This window comes from Anolis sagrei, chromosome 5 (genome assembly GCF_037176765.1).
Source record: "Anolis sagrei isolate rAnoSag1 chromosome 5, rAnoSag1.mat, whole genome shotgun sequence".
Lineage (NCBI taxonomy): Eukaryota > Metazoa > Chordata > Lepidosauria > Squamata > Dactyloidae > Anolis > Anolis sagrei.
Window position 1 is genome coordinate 115,505,611 of NC_090025.1, and position 20,913 is coordinate 115,526,523.

Sequence of the window (20,913 nt, forward strand, 5' to 3'; positions counted from 1 at the left end):
GGCTGGTAGTTTGAATCAGGGGAGTGAGGTGAGCTCCCATCTGTCAGCTCTGGCTTCAGCTTCTTGTGGTAAAACATCTGAGTGTCCCCAGGGTAACATCCTTGCAGATGGCCAATTCTCTCACACCAGAAGCAACTTACAGTTTCTCAAATCACTCCTGACACAAAAAAATATTATGGAATTGTGAGATTTGTAGTTTAAGGGGAGTTACCTATGATACTCAGCCTCATAAAACTGCCATTCCCAGAATTCGATAGGATATAGAGCTATGACACTGCAAGCAAAATCCCAAGGCTGTACTTGTGTAATGTGAAAGGGATCAGGGATGGACCTTACGAAAACTTAGGAGAGTTGAGAACAATCTTTGGGATCAGGAGTTTACTTAATGGCTGGAGTGGTTTTAAAATATGATGTTGACATCCAGTTTGAGTGTAACACTCTTTATTAATTTCCAGCATTTGGCCCTAAGGCCATGACTCTTTGCATTCCCCTCTCTTTTTTCTTCCAGTTCTTTGATGAGGCAATTTGTTCAGTTTATCATTTAATGATAAGATTCATGGGGCTTTCCAATGATGTTATAACTGGACTTCTAACAGTAGTGCCCAATGGGAGACACGTTTAAACCTGATTGCTTTTTTGAAATGTCCTTTTAGCAAAACAGGAAACATGAGCCAAAAGCTCATTATGATTACTTACTGTGGATTAAACAGCTGCTCTTAAAAGACATGCTCTGCAACCCATAGTGGACTGCAGATGGCTTAACCACGGCTCCCAGTAGAAAAGGGTTTACAATTATAGTTGCTTGAAAATTTGACCTGAGGCAAAATTTGAAAACATTTTGAGGATCCTGCCAGGAAAGGCATTGAAGGAACTTTCAAAGGAAGCAAATAAGTGGTTTAAAAAGTAGAAAAAAAAATACATCAGACAGATCTACTTGGGAATCCTTGGGCCTCAAGGGAAGGTCATGAAAGTTATTATTGGTTGAATTATATATTATCCTTATAAGCAATGTATCCCTGTATAAGAATCTTTTACAGTTCTCTTTCCAGATTTTTGTCACAATTTTAGACTGATGGAGAAGCTCTTTTCACACTAAGCAGATATTGGGTACATCTTCACTAGGGGTCTTCAAACTTTTTAAACAGAGGGCCAGGTCACAGTCCTGCAAACTGTTGGAGGGCTGGATTATAATTTGAAAAAAGTATGAATGAATTCCTATGCACACTACACATATCTTATTTGTAGTGCAAAAAACACTTGAAACAATAAAATGAAGAACAATTTTAACTAATATATTTCAGTGGGAAGTGTGGGCCTGCTTTTGGCTGATGAGATAGGATTGTTGCTGTTGTGTGTTTTCAAGTCATTTCAGACTTAGGTTGATCCTGAGCGAGGGCCAGGTAAAGGACCTTGGAGGGCCATAGTCAGCCCTCGGGCCTTAGTTTGAGGAACCCTGATCTACACTGTATGTGGGTCCATGGTGGCACTGCTGGTTAAACTGCTGAGCTGCAGAACTCGCTAACTGAAAAGTCAGCAGTTTGAATCCACAGAGCAGGGTGAACTCCCATCATTAGCCCCAGCTTCTGTCAACCTAACAGTTTGAAAACATGTAAATGTGAGTAGATCAATAGATACTGCTCCGACGGAAAGGTAACAGTGCTCCATGCAGTCAAGCTGGCCACATGACCTAGAAGATGTCTATGGACAACACCGGCTCTTCAGCTTAGATCTGGAGATGAGCACCACCCTTCAGAGTAAGATTCAACTAGACTTAATGTCAAGGGAAACCTTGACATTACCTTTACCTTATATTGTAGAATTAATAATTAACACTGCTTTAACTGCTATAGCTCAATGTTATGGAATCATGGGACTTTATAATATCTTTAGCCTTCTTTGCCAGATAGCGTTGGTGCACCACCAAGCTACAAATCTCACAAGCAGGAGATACTTGAGAAAATATTTCGCACAGCCCTGCTTAAGTTGTGTTGACAACTTAAGTTATATAAAGGTGGAAAGCACCACCTAATGATGCATTGTGTCATGCAAAACTGTAATGTGAACATCACACAGAGTGCACAGTATGCAATACAAATCTGAGATGAGTGTAAATTGCCTCTGTGGACACTCACTGTGGAGAGAATCAAACAGTGGCCAAGAATAAGGGCACTACTGCAGCTTATCTCTGCAGCTCATGTATATTTGCATCGCAGCTCCATGAAACAGATATATAAGTGACATGTAAATTGCCTCCTCAAAGATAACTCCACAACTAGCTGCTTTCTACCATGAAGATTCTTAAACTGGAATGTCTTAATGAATGTGATTGTTGTGAAGGTTTTTATATAAAGAGAGATACACCTTCTAAGGAATTTTTCTTCCAGGTTATGGAGAGCAATAAAGGTCAACATTCAATGTATACCTCTGGTACTGGACTTGAAGCAAATTAGTAGTTTGTGCACTTTCAGTATGACTGCTTAAAAGTACCTCATTACTTCATTTCTAGTTTTGCAACCTCATCAGATGGGGTACTTTTCAGCAGCTGGTTCCTTTATAGTTTTACGACAGAACCCACTGGCTCCTATCCCATAACATAGAACTACTTCCAGCGTGGCTCTGACATAAAACTATAAAATAACTGGAACATGCAACTGCAGTGCCAACACAGGAGGCTTTCTGTGTTCACTTGGAGTCAATGAGGGGAAGCCAGTGGATGCTTCGCCCATTGGATGAGGTAGGGGGAAAGCTAGGCATTCACCATAATGCATGGCAATTTCTGCGGCCCATCTGATGAGGCCCTTTAAACCATCACCTACTTTTCTGAATGGCAGTTCGCCTCCTTACAAAATGTGTCATAAAATCATAGAATCAAAGAGTTGGAAGAGACCTCATAGGCCATCCAGTCCAACCCCCTGCCAAGAAGCAGGAATATTGCATTCAAATCACCCCTGACAGATGGCAATCCAGCCTCTGTTTAAAAGCTTCCAAAGAAGGAGCCTCCACCAAACTCTGGGGCAGAGAGTTCCACTGCTGAATGGCTCTCATAGTCAGGAAGTTCTTCCTCATGTTCAGATGGAATCTCCTCTCTTGTAGTTTGGAGCCATTGTTCCGCGTCCTAGTCTCAAGGGAAGCAGAAAACAAGCTTGCTTCCTCCTCCCTGTGGCTTCCTCTCACATATTTATACATGGCTATCATATCTCCTCTCAGCCTTCTCTTCTTCAGGCTAAACATGCCCAGCTCCTTAAGCCACTCCTCATAGGGCTTGTTCTCCAGACCCTTGATCATTTTAGTCGCCCTCCTCTGGACACATTCCAGCTTGTCAATATCTCTCTTGAATTGTGGTGCCCAGAATTGGACACAATATTCCAGGTGTGGTCTAACTAAAGCGGAATAGAGGGGTTGCATTACTTCCCTAGATCTAGACACTATGCTCCTATTGATGCAGGCCAAAATCCCATTGGCTTTTTTTGCTGCCACATCACATTGTTGGCTCATGTTTAACTTTTCCACGAGGACACCAAGATCTTTTTCACATGTACTGCTCTCGAGCCAGGCGTCCCCCATTCTGTATCTTTGCATTTTGATTTTTCTGCCTAAGTGGAGTATCTTGCATTTGTCACTGTTGAACTTCATTTTGTTAGTTTTGGCCCATCTCTCTAATCTGTCAAGATCGTTTTGAATCCTGCTCCTGTCCTCTGGATTATTGGCTATCCCTCCCAATTTGGTCTCGTCCGCAAACTTGATGATCATGCCTTCTAACCCTTCTAACCCTTCATCCAAGTCTAATGGGAAACCTTTGGGAGCAGGCCCATAGCCAGGATTTCAATTGGGCGGGGGGGGGGGGGGGGTGAGTTTGTTTTTGGGGGGGCTGAGTGAGTGAAAGAGGGTCTACCCTAGCAAAACTTTTGTATCGTTACCCCAATACCCCCATGCATATGGGATATATTGAGTATGGTGATCAGATCATGATATGAATAAACATAACAGTTTAAATAATGCACCAGTAAGGCCTTTTCACAAACCACCATGAGAATTTCGGGGGGGGGGGCTGAAGCCCCTCAACCCCCCCCCCCCCCCCCCCGGCTACATGCCTGGGAGTGCTACAGAATGCCATAAGAATGCCAGCTTTTCCCCTTCTATCCCCTTCTATACATTGACTTCCCAATATACTCTTATGTAAATATCATATTTAAAGCAGTTTTTAATTAATCAGAGACTTCCCATTATCTTGACTGTTTATATATAGAAACTCTCACACCATTCTAGCTCCTGCCCCTTCTGAGGCTGGCCCTTTGTAGTTACAATCTTTTTCCTTATGTTTTCGAAGCAGAAGCCTTTGACGGCCATGCAGTTTATATGGCTCTAGTAACAGATTTGTGTTTGCCTTTATTCAGCAAGACTGTTTCAGAGCTGGCATGCACTATCTCTCCCATACATGATAATGCCACATTCAGAATGACAGCGGTCCAAGCCTTGGGGCAGGAAATGCTTCTTGAGATATGTTCAGTTGCCGGTTAACCGTGTTTTGCCTGAGGTGCTAGGAAAGAAGTTGTGAATGCTTTCAGACATGTTTAAGCATTTTAATAGTGCCTTGGCTTTTAACAGTAATGCTATGGTGGTAACTGGGTGCTAGGCACTACATTCCTGCAATTAAGAAACACGGATTTCCAAGAGAGTTGCACTGTTGCTATTATATCCTTTCTCAAATATCCTAATATGTCCCTCGAAGCATGTCTCATAACAAATAGATTTTAAAAGCTGAACTGTACTTTTCATGTTGTCAAGCAGATCTCAGCATATGTTTATTGCAGGGATGGGCAACTGCCATTCTTCATATGCTCCATAATTCTGGCTGTGGATAATGGGAGCTGAATATGCACAGGTATCTGAACAAGATCTGGAAAAGAGGCCATAATCTGCTCCATTGATATGTTGATGTATTTCAGAATCCCCAAATCTTTGTGATTTGTAAGAATCTCCGGTTGGTTGCTTTGGCTGTTTTTTCTCCCTTCATTTTCACTTTTAATTCTTACAATACTAAGATCTTGGTTAGTAGGATTACTATGCTGCTTGAAATCAAGATGTATGCACTGTTTGTTCTGTTCTATTTTAATGTGTGGAGTTGAGAGAAAGGTGAGGAAACGCTGGCATCTGATGCAGCCAGTGCTGATGCAATAGAGTTGTTAGGTGTGTAATTTGTTTTAGTCTTCTGCTTGTGTCGGGGAGCTTATAAATATTCTGCCAGTATGTGTAGCTTAATATGAACTTGACAATCTCCTCCATGTGTTAGGTGCCATGCTTTACTGATAACAGACAATCATTCTGGGCTGAAAGCTAAAGGCATCCAGCAATTGCATAAACATGTGCGTGCATATAAACAGCCATGTTCATTTGCATGCTGCTATGCAAAGCCATAATGAGAAACAGAAAAGAAATGATATCAGCCGGCTCACGTAATTGCAATAGAGCAAAGTGAGCTGGGGAATGGGGGCAGATGCAGTTCTATTTCCATCTGGCTCACTGGTGAGAAATACAGCCTAAAGGACTTGATTTAACATTCTGTGTATTTTCCAAGAAGAGTGGTTGTTCCTAGATTTTACAATTATCTTATTCCCATTAATTAAAAAGAAGACAACAAGCAAAGCACTCGATAATTGCAAAATGTTTTCTATATTGCTATATACATTTGTTTCTCATTTAGGCAGTTAGCCTCTTCAGCTTACTATTGTTTGTTCTGAATGGAAAAGATAAAGCTATATTTCACTGCCTTCTGAAAAACTGTGAAAATCTGATTTTCTTTTCATATTCAGAAGTCTGGGATCTTGCATATGGATAGCACATACTGTAGAGGTGGACAGATCTGTGAATATTATTTCTCCCAGATACATTAAAAAAAAACCCTTATAGTGTTTCCTTACTAAATGGAAATGTTAGCCAGAAAACAAAATGGTAGTCTTGTGCATTTGGCAAGAAGGACTGGTTGTCTGTGATCTGCAGGGAGAAGGAAAGAAGAGTTGTAAGCAATGCCAGCAGCAATGTGGTGGATTCCCCTATCTTAGGGACTGGCCTCTCTTCTTCAGTCCTCAGCACAAAGGTGAAGAATTTCAGAATGAGAGCACAATCTTGAAAAGTGTGTGCATTCCTCATTTGATAAATTTGGTGGAGAGGGTTTATTAGTTAAATGTCATTTTCAGTGATTGATGCTTTATGGCATGGCTATAAGCTACCTTCTGTGACATTTCAAGAGCTTATTCCTAGGTCTCAGGTTTTTACGCTGAACTCTCAGTAAGTCAGGAGGTAGAGTGTATTCTAACTTGCTCTAAGGACCTCATCACATTGTCAAATTTCCCTGTCCTAGAACAGTTCACCAACACAGCGAGCATGGATCCCACCTGATCCCATCACATTTATTATTTTATTTATTTACTACATTCATATCCCACACTTCTCACCCCCAAAAGTGACCTTACAAAAAGGCAGCAATTTGATGCTTTACACATACATTCATACATACAGTAAAAAAATAGACATATATATTAAAACCAAAAATCAGTAGCAATATTAAAACAATTATTAAAATCACATCATCCAGAATCAATGACACACAGCTACTTCCAGCAAGACTCCATGCTGGCTGTGTTGGCAAACTGTTCTAGGACAGGAATCTTTGAACACCGGAGACTGCCCATGTTTGGACTGATAATTCTGGGTAGAGCGTGAAAGCAAGCCAGAAAGATACATCTTCCAGTGTGTAATGGGCAAGCAGGTGATGAAGAGTTCTAGAAAATGGATTCACCCCGCTGCCCCATGATTTGTTCTGCTACCTTACGGATTCCCCACATCAAGAACATCTATGTGATGAGGTCCTAACTCAACTGCTTCTTAAACTGTGGGCTCTGAGCCCAAATGAAATCTTCTTAGTTCAGTGTTAGGGTCCTGAAAAATAGGGCAAGAGTAGCTTAATGGCTGTTTAGACAACATTTTTTTTAATAATAAAGAAAATCAATTCCTTGATTGAAAGTGTTATTTCTTATTTACCTATGTAGGTCTTACTCTGAAAGTAGTGTTCTACTCTAGGAACTTTGTTTTTGTGGCACAAACGTCATTAAATTGGTAGAGATGCAACAAGATATTATAGTTAAATGTGTGTTATAGCACGATTTCCTTTCCACAAAGACAAAGTTAATAAACCTTCCCCACATTTGTATGATAGAACCAATTAGGAACTGATATTTATAACCCAGGAACAAAATTCATAGTGAAAACACCATCAAGGATCATCTAGACCAGCGGTCCTCAAACTAAGGCCCGAGGGCCGAATATGGCCCTCCAAGGTCATTTACCCGGCCCTCGCTCAGAATCAACCTAAGCCTGAAATGACTTGAAAGCACCACCACCACCAACAACAAACATATTATCTCATCAGCCAAAAGCAGGCCCACACTTCCCATTGAAATACTAATAAGTTTATATTTGTTAAAATTGTTCTTCATTTTAGTTATTGTATTGTTTTTAAGTGGGGTTGTTTGTGTTTTTTTTGTTGTTTTTTTTTTTGCACTACAAATAATATACGTGCAGTGTGCATAGGAATTCATTCATGTGTTTTTTTTCAAATTATAATCCGGCCCTCCAACAGTTTGAGGGGTTGTGACCTGGCCCTCTGTTTAAAAAGTTTGAGGAACCCTGATCTAGACCAACCTCCTTCTTCCAGGCAGAAGGGCACAATCCAAACTCTTCAACTAATTAATATGCTTCCTTTGTTGAGTTGGAAGGGACCCCCAAAAGCTATCCATTTAGGCATTTCTTCCCAGCACAAAGATATGCCCACATATTGAATATCGCCTCATTAGTATGAATTTAACGAATTTTATCCAAATTATGAAGACAAAGAAAAATGCACACTCCTGCTGGCCACATTGCCATCAGATTCATAAGCTTTTTTATTTCCTTTGTTCTGCTTAATATATTTGAGTTATTGTGTACTTCATGCATGTCAACAGATATTGTCTCCCCTTGTTTTTGTAGCAGAATGTCTAAGGTTTCCTACTGCTGTTAATTAGTAGCTACCACTCAGCCAGATAATGAGCCAACAACTGTGGAAATGCAGAGCATTAGGATACTTATGCCCAACACTCATCCAAAAGTCAAAGGTCAGATATTACCCAAGACAAATGTTTCCATAGGCCCAAAATGGAATTGACTACCTTAGTTACAACTGAAAATCAAGCAGGATGTCAAAAGCCACCTTGTCAGAACACATTTGAGAATGTTCTATGTAAATCCTCATGGATATGAAAATATGTGTAATGTGAGCTACTGCAAACTCAGTTAATACACTATTATCTATTAACTACATGAATCAATAAGGAGGTGTTTTGAGGGTTAAAACAGAGCAGTCTTGATAAAAAAAAAATACTGATGAACCAATTAGACCTATCCCTATAGTCTATCTGTTTTGCAAATTTAGTGATTATAGAAAAATGTGTTTTTTGCTAATCACCAGTATTTAAATGTGTTTATTTAAATTTTGGGGTCAGTAACAAAGACTGCAATGTTTCATTTTCTTGATGCTTTGGTGACTGCTGACAGGCACAGTGAAACATCTTATCCAATTAAGCTTGTCAGCTAGCAGTGTGGTCTCCAATGAAGTGTCTACATTTGGAAATGATTTCTTTATTAGGACAAAAAACATGTGCATTTCATGCATAAGAATGAGATTAGATGTGGTGCCGGAGGCTGCAGAGAAACAATGTTACTTTCAGGTGGAAATTTCTTTGATTATAAAATATGTGGTGCAGTCAGGTTTATAGGTTGAATGGGCTGGAAAAAATGGTTGGCTATTCACTGTTTGTTGAGAATAAAGGCTAAACTCTCAGTAATTTTACTGTGGTTGGTTTGAGCAGTAGTAAGGAAGCCACTCTGTACATCTATAGTGATTTGCATTTCTTCAATTAGAACTGGTAATCAGAAGGGGTAGATTTAATTACCTAGAAGATGAAACTGGTTTGGATGGGTAGATTGCATGAAATCTAATCCTAAGCATCATTAAGAATTCAGAATTGAATTAGGAACATGAACAATGGAAAGTGTATTGCATTAATTTAAGAGTGAACATGTCTCTGGAAACTAAGATATGCCATTGTACTGGTTGCATGGAAATGGCCTTCAATACTGTAACACACTTAAATACTAATTTACTTTCAAATCACTTGAATAATCTCTCCCTCTTTAATAAGCTAATGCATCAAACAGAAAGGCAGTCCTTTTTCTCATGTAGTAGCTTACTCCATGCTCTGAACTTTCTAACTGAGGAACATTCTTTTTTTAAAAAAAAAAACAGACATGGGCACTATCATTCTAAAGTAATACAGTCCAAATTTATTTAATAATATTTCTGTACATTCTATTGACATGATCAAACAGCAATAAAAATAAGAAAATGAAGTAGAAGTTTCTAGACAGGAGGTAGGGTTGCAATAGAAGGTCTGGTAGAACTAAGGACCCTTCTACACAAGCAGAAAAACTCGGAAGTAACTGGGAAAAGGGGGGGGGGCAATATAACATTTAGGGAAAGTGTGGGCAGAATCAGGTTAACAGCTGAATAGCATGTGTTTAAAAGGTGCACTTAAAACCCAGTTCCACCCCAAAAATGCATACCTTCTCATTACTGTATATCCCTGCAGCCATGCAAAACACATGACTTCTTTCCCATCTCCTTGTGTGGACTGCTCCAGCACACGTTAATATTTTAAAAATCCGAAACAGCTGATTGGGCTGTCAAAAAATGGAGCTATGGACATACAGCTGGCTAAAGGGAAGCAGAATCAGAGAGCAATTAGAATTCTCTGCAACCATTCCTTTTTTTTCTTATAATATTAAACAGAGCTTGAATTAAGAGTTGTGTGAAGATAGAAATAAGAAATCTGCTTGTGTGTACATTGGGATCTCCACATGTGTGCATAAGAAGTCCAATGAATTTTGTTTAAAAAACTTCTGTCAGATATCCACTTTCCACCCTCCATCTTGATCTTGCTCAAAGAAAGGAGTGAGAATGGCAGAGGACCATTTCCAGGAACTGACAGGTATGACTTCCTGTCAGCTCCCGAAATATTTTGCTTCAGTCTTTAAACTCACATTTTAACACTGTCTGGAAGTGCCCTAAGAATTGTTTAATTGGAACCCAAACCTGGGCCCATATGGACACAATATACACTATTTTATTTTACAATAAATCAAAGCACTACCATACAGATGGCTTCTAGTATTACCTGCCAATTTTTTTTTTACAGCTGTTCAATAATATGTTCTTCTTTATCATATTTCTGGTGGGAGAGAGGGAAGAATGGCATCAAAGTAGAGTTCCAAATCAAGTCAGTACCTCTCTCAAAAATATTCCATGACTGAGATTGCATAGTAAGTTTCATAATCTGTAAACACCCTAAGATCTAGTAATTCCAACTCAAACTTATCTATTTTATACATTGCATGATGACACTTCCCATTTCAGAAATCACAGGGAACCACATTAATTGTGGTTGCCACATAAATAGAATAGCTTACTATGGATGCGGATGGGTTTTCTTCTTATCTTGGAACCAAATGTTGGATCTTAAGCATTGTTGTGGAACAGCAACTCTGGGTATTGTTTTTTGCAGGAAGTATAATTAAATGATCTCCATCGCTTTCCCCTGGCTCACTTTCTCTCCCAATCTTTAAATGTCTACAACAGCATTTGTAGCCCTGTCAATCAATTTCCCTTACAAAATGCTTTACCCCAAATTTGCTCCCTCTAGAATTGGGCAACTCAGCCTCAGCTTGGATCCATGAAACTAATCACACAGTTAAGTCTTTTTGCTGTCTCTGGACCTAAATATAGATGAGGTGAATCCTGAAATACAACTGCAATATTTTGAAGGGATGAATTATAACTGAGGAGAGAACTGTAGCCCGTAAGGATAGCTTTGAACTCCCTCTCTTGCAAATTAGTTCATAGAACTTTGAGGGAAAAAGAAAAATGAACCTAGAATTTGTAAAAACCAGAAGATGACAGACTAACGAGCCAAGTGTGAACTTGAACAACAAATCTTCCAAGATAAGGGCTGAAACCCATGCATCTTGTTAGAAATATAGGTTTCCTTAGGCACAGGTGGTTTGTTTTTTTGTCTTCTTATTTTGATTCATACTTCTTCACAGTGATGGAAGCGCTGTCATTTACTATCACTATACCACTTTCCTTTCCTGATAGCTAATATGACTTTTGTTGTTGTCAGCTTACTATGGCAAAATTGCACTCACTGTTTTCTTATTGTCCCCAATTAAAAAAAAAACAGAGGTCAACACCCAAGAACTCTATGTTGGTCTCAAACCTGTATGTCTGCAGAGTGTACGCATTTATGTACTTAAGATTTCATCACAAATGGTTAAAATTGGCGGCATATGCCGGTTAGACTAGGTCATCCATGGAGCCCGTCGGCTCCCATCAAATGATGCCTGTGGAGTGAAGTAGGGCAGTGCCCAGTGTATGCTGCCACTGCGGCAACACAGGAGGCTTCCTGTGTTGTCATAAGAAACCATGGAAGGAAGCTGCATGATGACACTTCCCCCCATGGGATCACCCTTTACTGGAGTCAGGCAATGTGGAGCGTGGGGTGCTGGGTTCCCCACCCTTGACAACATGAAACGATTCTGGCAGCTGTGTGAAAAGGTCATTATACTTAGGTCTTTGTTTATTTGTTTGTTTGCTTGTTTTTGATATCAGGTTCCCCAATGAATAGAATACTATTCCAGAGGTTCTCCTTTCAGGGACAGCTGTAAAATCTTTGTGTGTGGCTATTTGAATGGTCTTGAAGTCTTAGCAGCAGATAATTTATATAGGACTAATATTTCATGAAATACTTAAAACAGTTCTTCTGGTGGTAGTAATGCCAGTAATAGTAACCACAGTCACCCTGATTTTTCTAAATTGACATTATAAGAAAATGAATTATAGACTACATCACAGAACTTATTAAGAAGGAAACAATGGCAGGGAAGTATTTTGCCTTGTTCGTTTTAAAAAATTCTAAGAGGATTTGCCTGCTTAAAAATCAAAGAGCATCATGTGTGCTAGAGTAATAAATTATTATCCCTGCTTTTTACCTTTGGAGAGTTGGAAAGTAATTCCAGGTTTACCATGATGAACAGCAGTGCTTTCCTATTATGTTCTCTGCATGCTGTGCACTGCTCCCCAGCCACAGTCAAGATGAGCTGACAAATGTCAATATATCTGTTATCCTCACTGAGAAAGAAGAACAAAGCTGTTAGAGTCTGAGTGAAAAATCTGAATTCTAAAGAATTTAGCAAACCCCTCCCCCATCCCTTGAAGCAACAGCAAAGATAGAATAAAATAAAAGTCATGACACATATACAGATGCATTAAACTAAGGCCTAACCTGGCATCTTTCTCTTCTCTTCGGTTTGATCAAGTAGAAGTGTAAAGAATTTGGACTTCCTTACCGAACTATATCCCACAACATGCCCCACTGCTGTCTTTGTTTGTTAGCACTATTAAGAGTTAAAGTCTGAAATATGGCTGGCATTTACCTGGACTAAATGTTGAGAAGCATGGCACAAATACTGTTGTGTGCACCACATGACTGCTTTCTCCCCCAGATGCAGTAGTGGATGCTGTACTTTTGTCAATAAGATTCAACTATAGATTAATTTGTGGCATATAAAGAGACATGATTGTGTCTCAGGAAAAAAAATAATGTTTTGAGCTGGCTCTCATTCAAAATCTGTAGGGTTACATGTTCCCCATCTCAGTACAGCAAAATATTACTTAATTATACTTGAAAATATGGACATATGTCATATTAAGTTCTCTATTGTATGTTGTCAGAGCATTCCATAACCGGAATGTAATCTTTTGTTTCATGTACATTTTTTTTGAAGTTGGCAGTTAGTAATGTAGTGGGATTCTTGTTCCTCTGGAGGACCAATTTCAGCTCCTGGTTTCCTGTTGCTAGTTCTCAACACTTGATGTAAAATTGGCTGCATGACAACACTGTTCAAAATATTAATTGATTTAGTTCACTGTAATGCTGCTATGGTTGGGCCTATGCCTCAATAGAGCTTAGTTTAGGTCAGATTTCAGGTCAACATTTTTCTTCACAAAGTGTACTTGGGGTTAACTATCACAACCCCCCCCCCCCCCACACACACACACCAAAAGCATCCCAGCCCAATGTGATTGCTTCATCTGCATGCACATTGCTGCTTTCACATCAGCCATGATCAGATATGGCTGTTTAGCCATTATTACCCAAATTTGAGCTATGAACAAGATGAAGCAAGTATTATCCATTGTGGGATTGATAATCCCACATTCAACTGGTGCAGTTGTCTTCAGCAAGATCTTTCTGACTTGCTGGCTATTTATTTTAGTGTAAATGGAATCACTAAGTGCATGCAATGCCTTACTTTAGATCACTGGAATTAAATGGAAGTCACAACCCATACATGTCCAGACTTATTAACAATATATAGTGGAAGTTGTTTCCAACATTTAGAACCTCTTCACACGGGGCAAAATAGTCCCATTTTGCTGCTTTTATTTGTGGCTTGGACGGGGCCTCCTGAGTGCCATTAGATGACACATGGCAAGTCCCATCACATTCCTCCCAAAAGGCACTTCCTCCACCACCATGGGGAGGAAAGTGTGTTTTGAGTAGCTCTGGCAGAGATACCCACACTTTCATCCCCTTGTCCCCATATGATGAGAGGAAGGGTGGTGGGGCAATGTGCATTGCCGCCTTTTCTCCCATCTGGTGGGGACAGCGAAAGGGTGCCTGTCCCATCCCCATCGTATGATGGGAGAAAGAGGGAGGGCATAGAGGGCTCCACAACTCACCCAACAGACCTTCCCTTTTGCCAGTGACTGCTGGTGAAATGGCACAGCCTGAAAGGGCTATGCAAAGAGGTCCTTAGTCTCTAGTTGTTTGGCATCAGCTCCCAGTAACCCTAGGCAATAGCCATTGATCTGGGAATTGTAGCATGACAATGCTAGATGATTGGATCATTTCTTTAATAATGTTTTGAACCCATTTTCATTCAAACCTAATCTTGTGGAAAGAATATATGGTTCATTATCGAAGGTACAATTTTGTGCAATCTGTTTCTGCCTGTGGATGAGCCATGTAACAAAAAAAGGAAATATGTGCGTGATACAAGGGGAGAGGAATTTTCCAAATTTAGTGAAATAAATTCAACATATAACGAAGTGCTCTTCTAAGAGAAATAGAAAGACAGCTAAAATGAAGCACCTTAAGGTTTATGTTGGAAATGGAATATAACAACACATACAATTTTTATACCAGTAAGTTAAAGGAACAACATGAATCTAAATTAGTACTCATTTCTAAATAATTTCCAATTAGGACTGTCAGTCATTGAAATAAATATAAATTGATTAATCAAATTAGTTGCAATAAATTTAAATCTACATACATTAGCATATAAATAAAACTGTTTTGAAAATAAAAGCTTCCTGATTTTGCTTATAAATGATCTGTCTCACAAAGAAGAAGCATTTCTTCCTGTGTATGAGGAATTGAGAATTAGCACTTGCTGGCCTAACTATTATAGCTACTCCAAGCCAGATACATTCAGTCAATCAATAAATGGTGCAAATGCTAACCTTATTACTTTATGAATTCTTCACTAGATGGTAGTAACAATTAGTATGACACTAATTTCTTTTTTGTGCCAAATGCTTTTGGAACTATTTATGTTTAAAATAAGCAAGCAAACAAATCCTAACTTCAAACTGGGTTGCTATGTATTAAATAGCCATTTTAGCTAATAAAAGGTGTTTAAATTGATTGATCCATATATAAATTAATTTAGCAGGTCTGGGTTTAATGGACAGATCACTAAAACTTCATAGTGCTACTATGCAACCATAACATTAAGAAAGGCAGTTGAATGCCACAAAAATTCAGACAGACAATAGGCTTGTGGATGAAGCCTACATATTTACTGTACATTACATTTGCAAACACTAATCAGTACTTAAAACCAGATGCTTACATAAACACATAGTGTTTGCTTTTTAAAAAAAATAAAAATGCAAATCATTGTCATTGCTTGAGTGCTCCTAACCATTTTTATTGTGTGTGTTTTAATGCATCATATCTAATCAATTTGCAACTTTGTAAAGCTCTGTGCATTTAATTGTTTTAATAGTGTTGGCATTGACTTAAGACAGGTCTATATGGATCTTGTTCTTAATTGATGAAATTTCTTATACCATAGCATAGCATTTGGCCTTACAATATCAACTTCAGCTGCACTGCTATTATGTATTATGTTCGCCTGGGTGGTGCATTAATTGTGCTGGTTGATCTTCTTGTTGATCAGGGTAAGCCATGAAAAAGAACTACTCCCAAGTTAGAAGTAGACATCTACAATATTTCCAGATTAGTTTGTTGATATTCAAGAAGCATCAAAATTTTAGAGAAAAGTTTTGCATTGTGCATTTGTCCCATTCCTTAAATTATTTGACTTTATCTCTCCTTGATGCCATAAGTATATCCTAACCCAATTCTGTATTCCAAGGGTGTGTGAGAAAAATTAAGGATACAATAGTTCAGGTGCCTTGTCATTACTGGACACACCCTGGTGGCTGGCTCATGGTTCAAATGAGGCGGTGCTTCTCACTTAAGCCTTTCTGCTCAAAATAACAACACATAAATCAAAAGATTTCTGAAGCAAGCTGTTCAGGAGCCTAATTTGTCTCAAAATCATGACCAAATTGAAATATTAAATTAACATAGATCATCGGTGAGGTATGGACTAGGACACTATTCCCACATGTAATCCATTAGCTCCCCATGATGTAGAATATCTTTCTGGAATATAAAATCTGAAGGGTTTTTTTTTTTAAAGACAAATGAATTTTGACTGCACTAGGAAGATATCACAGAGATATGTGTACAACAAAAGAAAACTAGTTTGCTAATGCAAAGTCAACCTGTGAAAATATTGTTGTTTCATTTTGGTTGGCTACAATCCAGTCCTAAAACTATTGCTGTTTTTTTGCTTGCAGATTCAAGACCTTTACCAGATGTCGCCCTGACTGGGAAGTGTACTCGGGAATGTGATGAGTACGGCCATTCAGATTCTTGCTGGATGCCTGTCCGCACCTCACCTGAACGAAAGCCGAAAAGCCAGCCAAAACTCTCCACTTTCATGCCTGTTGATGAACGGGGCAGTCAAGAGAAGCTGGCCAATGGAGAAGCCTCCCTGATGGGTGACCGCAACAGAAACCTCCTTAACAAAAAGTTGACCTCATCCTATGAGACCTTCAGTCCAGCCAGTTTCAGCAAAAGTGAGGAAGCCAATCCTGAGGATATTCCCCTCACACAGACAGGGGAATACAAGCCATCTCCCGTCAATACTTTAACTAGAAGAGAAGTTTACCTTTAGGCTCTGAAGAAATGACAACAATGTTCTCTCGTATATTAAAGGGGGACAAAAGGCAAAAACCTATAAATCAAAACAATTTAAACTCAAAAACAAAACATAGAATAAAGGGAAGTCTATCGGAAAGGGGGCTACCAAAGAGACAAAAGCTTGGCCTGCCACTTCTGCCTCCGTGCCAGGCATTTACGTATCCTGTCTGCCTGACTCTACTGTACAATGTAGAAACCATTGTTGCTCCTGCATGCCTAATTCCCTGCTCACCAATCTTTAATTTTCCTAAATTTCTGGTTGTAAATTCCTTTCAAGGTAACACATCTGACATGGAAAAACAAAACAAAACAAAAGAACCTCAGAAACTGTTGTTACCCCCCTCCCCACTGCTAAAGCATTGTTTAAGCCACTTCAATTCTCATTTGGTGGTCATCTGGCTTGTTGGGAATAACAGGTCAGAGGGAAAAATAAAATTCTTAAATATGTATGTGAACATATATAGTCAACTCCCCAAGAATTCATCTGAATATTGCTGGTTCCCATCAAAGATAAGCCTTCAGAAACCATAGAAACATAAATAACTAGAGGGACATTTTTTAAAGAGCATCTTTTTTTTTTTTTTTGGAAGAACACTTTTATATTGTCCTGTGGCTGGAAACAACAGAAAACATATTCAGCCTGAAATTATATTCCAAATTAGGACATGTTCTCTATAATCCTGAACTGTGGGTTAATTTTTCATCCATAGAACAACTGCTATCTTTCTTGTCCTCTTTCTATCATTCTTTTCCATCTCCTCTTTCTCTATCCGTTCCTTCATCCCCCTCCCCCCATCACCATTTTTTGCATAACAAATAGTATGATGGTATATATCATCACATACTAAGGATCAATTGCTAAACTGGTGTCATTTTTTTCCAGACCAACTTTTAGCTTGGATGACCATAGTGATTAAAAGGCCAAAGAACATACTGCTATGGATCAGGGGAATTACTTATTGGTCTTGGCTTATAAAAAAATGACACAGACACGCACAAACACATAAGCATATTTTTCCACATGCATTTGCACAGCAGTTTATGCGGCAAGCCCAGACAATGTAGTTGTTTTCCAAATGGATTTTAGTTGAGTGCCCAATGGAACTGATAAAAGGCACTTGCTGGTAACAGCATTATAACATCATAAGCTACAGTTCTAGATTATATTTTTCTTAGAAGGTTTCAAATTCATCCCGGAAGCTGTATTGATGAGCTCCAAGACATGTTGAGAGGGGAATCTGAAAGAAGAGTGCAATGAAGGCAGTGGGAAGAACATGCTTCAAGTCAAGTATGACGCCATCTTTGCTGAAAGTGGATACCAACCCTTGGGTTACCAGCGTTCCAGGTTAATCATTTGCTTTTGGCAAAGGTATTATGCAGGTTTTCTTAAAACACAAGTGCATTTAAGCTGACTCCTGTGCAATACAAAACCAATGTTGAGACTCAAGGTGGCCAGTAGTCTTCACTGTTGTCACCGCCAACATGCTCTGTGCAAAATAGTTTTGTTTGTGACAAGTTACAAAGAATCCAGACCTGATCATGATGGTGCAGAGTTCTGAGCTTGTGACAGTTCTCATAGTTTGCACTATATGATGTGGATGAGAAAATGAACCAGATATATTTTGTGCAATAAAAAGTAACAGAGTGTGTAGAATCTGGGGTAGTTCTGTATTGAAAATGAAATAGTAATAAAGAATGGCTGAGCATGGACATTCAAATGAAACTGACAATCGTTCAATGCAGTGGGGACAGCTTGAGAAAGGGTGCAAAGAGAAGCCAGCCCCTCTGGTTGTTTAACTTGGCATTAAAGCATGACTAGGTGGTTCTAGTAAAATGTAGTGACAAGATAGCTTGGGTAGTTTCTTGCTTTAAAATTTACGTAGAATATATTGTTAAACAGTCTGAAAATTATGGGCTGATTGACTGGTACAAACTCACCACAGCTTTTGACTTTTGAATTCTTAATAGCAAAGTGCCCTTTTTCATTGTGCATCTTCCTCCAATTTCTGTTTCATTTGGCTTTTAGTTTGTGTGTAGCAGTAAAAAATGGAAACATATTTGAAGGAGAAAACAGTTACAAAGAGAAATGATTTATCATGCTAATGCATCTTTTTTTAAAAAAAATCAGAGATGCAAATTATGATTTTATAAGATGACTGACCTAATGAGTTACTGTATTTATATAACATTAAGGTATCTGTTTGGGGGTAAAATGTTTCTCAATATATTTACATAAAAGTTTATACATTTCTTGCAGGTTTCAGTGGAGAACACAATTGCATAACTCCAGTGGTCAGCAGAGCTTTATTTATTTTTAAATCCTAATACACTGAATATACAGTTGAGAGCCACTAAATAAGAGAAATCTAAAAGAATTATTTCTCTTTTAAAACCTCTTTTTCTAGAAAGCCAATACAGGTCAAAGAAGGCCTTCAGGATTAACTGGATCAGCCACTACTCCCAATTTTGTGTACTCTATGAAGAGAAATCATATACTTGAGTGATTTATTTAATTTACTCATAGAACTAAGATGGGCACAAAAGAATAACAGAAAATACAGTGTACTTGTATGTATTTGAGGTAATTCTAGTAAAATCTAGCCATCAAAACATAGTCAATTGCTTCTTATGACCCAGCATGAGACACAAATATATTTTTGTGTGTTTTTGTTTGTTTGTTTGTTTTAAAATTAGTTCAATCTGGTGACACTCCTTATATAGAGTGCTTTTATAAAAAAAACAATAAAATGAAATGAAAAATTTTAGCGTGAATGCAAAATATGCAACTGTGCCTTTTATACCTGTTGTTATGGTAAAAATGGTGGTTGGGGTTGGACACCGAAAATTAATGGGCTATTCCCACCTTTTTGAACCTGTATATTTAACCATGTTTATTTTCTGAGAAATGAAAAAATGATATATTTAAAAATGCCTTCTACCAAACTCAGATAATGGACCAGTCTTAAATATGAATCATAATTTTTAAAAAATGAGGGGAGGGAGGAAAAAAGACATGGTTTTGGGCTGGGGCATTTGCTAACTGAAAAAGTGTGATCATATACATCTCTGTGGCAAGATGTTATAAGTCTGTTTAGCAGAGAAATTGATGATTTATTGGGTTTTTAAAAAATGCTATTAGCAACCATTTTGCTTTTATTTCATACACCAGAGTCCAATATTATTTGTTTGCTTTTTTAATTTCAGAAGGAACTCTAAGGAGCTCTGCATGCATTTTACATTGGACACATTTATAGATTGCCGCATTACTTATGTAACTTTATATGAATTAGAAAATGTCCGTATTAACTACTGTCTAAACTCTAATGCTCATTCCAACCTCCAGATATGCTAATATTTAGTCAATATAATTTCTGACTGGCCTGCTGCCTGAGTTTTAGAAAACAAGGTAGATGTTATTTTTCTGTGGGGAGAAAACTCAAATGAGAGATTGAAGGTGCTTGGCTGAAAGACTACCCTGGGAAGTTGTCCTATAGGAAAGCAGAAATGTAGGAAAATGGAGAGAGCGAGGTAAAATGAAACTACCATAAATACAGCCATCACTAAAAGACTTCTTTGGCATTGGAGAATTGAAGATGGGGACAGTTTTGCTTATGTTCCATCAGTGATAAAGATCCATTGTTTCCTTAAGTGCTGAATGAGAGGAGATGGACCATGGTAGAGATGAACCTAATCCCAACATTTAAGTTGGGGCAGTTGCTTGAAGAGCATTATACTTGGAAGAAGGCATCATTTTCCAGCTACCTGGGGTACACTTTCAGACATTTCTTTTCCTGAATTTTGAAGCACTTACATTCAGTGTGGTTACGATCTGTTTGTAATATTAATCATTGACTATTGTTCTGCAACTTGGATGTTGATAGTGAAGCAGAGAACAACTTATCATTGTTTATTATGAGTCACTATGCACGCAACTATGCTAAAAAAAGAAACATGGCAAAAATGTATTCAACGCTAGTCCACCTCTATTTATGAAAGATTTTGCATAATTTAATTTGCTTTTGTACAGTTTTATGTAAATAAATTGCTTGTCATTTTTGTCTCTGCAAATTAAAATATAACATGTTCAAATGACTTCCCATTGTATGTTTTCTGAGAATAACACAGAAGATTGCAAAAGAGATCAACATGTAAAATAGATCTGGAATACAGACAATGTGATGCTTATATGGATTCATTAATCTCCTATAGTCATTTTTTTAACTTCAGCAACACATACTTTTTTTTTTAGTTGAACATTATACACATTAATTCAGTCCAGACAGAGGTGCTCCTGGTCAATTGGAAGGCAGATCAGGAAATAGGGATCCAGCCTGTGCTTGATGGGGTCATACACCCCCTGAAAACACAAGCCTGCAGTTTGGGGGTCCTCCTGGACTCAGCACAGAACCTAGAAGTGTTA

The 20,913-nt window shown here is 38.4% G+C and overlaps 1 protein-coding gene across 13 annotated transcripts in view; it reads left to right on the forward strand.

Annotated features, from left to right (window-relative positions):
- The window catches only part of PCDH7 (protocadherin 7), a 453,309-nt gene extending 432,724 nt beyond the window's left edge, over positions 1 to 20,585 (forward strand). For 8 of the 13 annotated variants that reach the window (XM_060777841.2, XM_060777843.2, XM_067469001.1 and 5 more), the window contains one exon: positions 16,088 to 20,585. In XM_060777841.2, the coding sequence (XP_060633824.2) occupies positions 16,088 to 16,467 (380 nt within the window). In that variant the 3' untranslated portion in view covers positions 16,468 to 20,585. The remainder of the gene's footprint in view (positions 1 to 16,087) is intronic. The other 5 variants (XM_060777850.2, XM_060777847.2, XM_060777848.2 and 2 more) reach the window with 2 other exon arrangements.
- Positions 20,586 to 20,913: the final 328 nt, after the last annotated feature.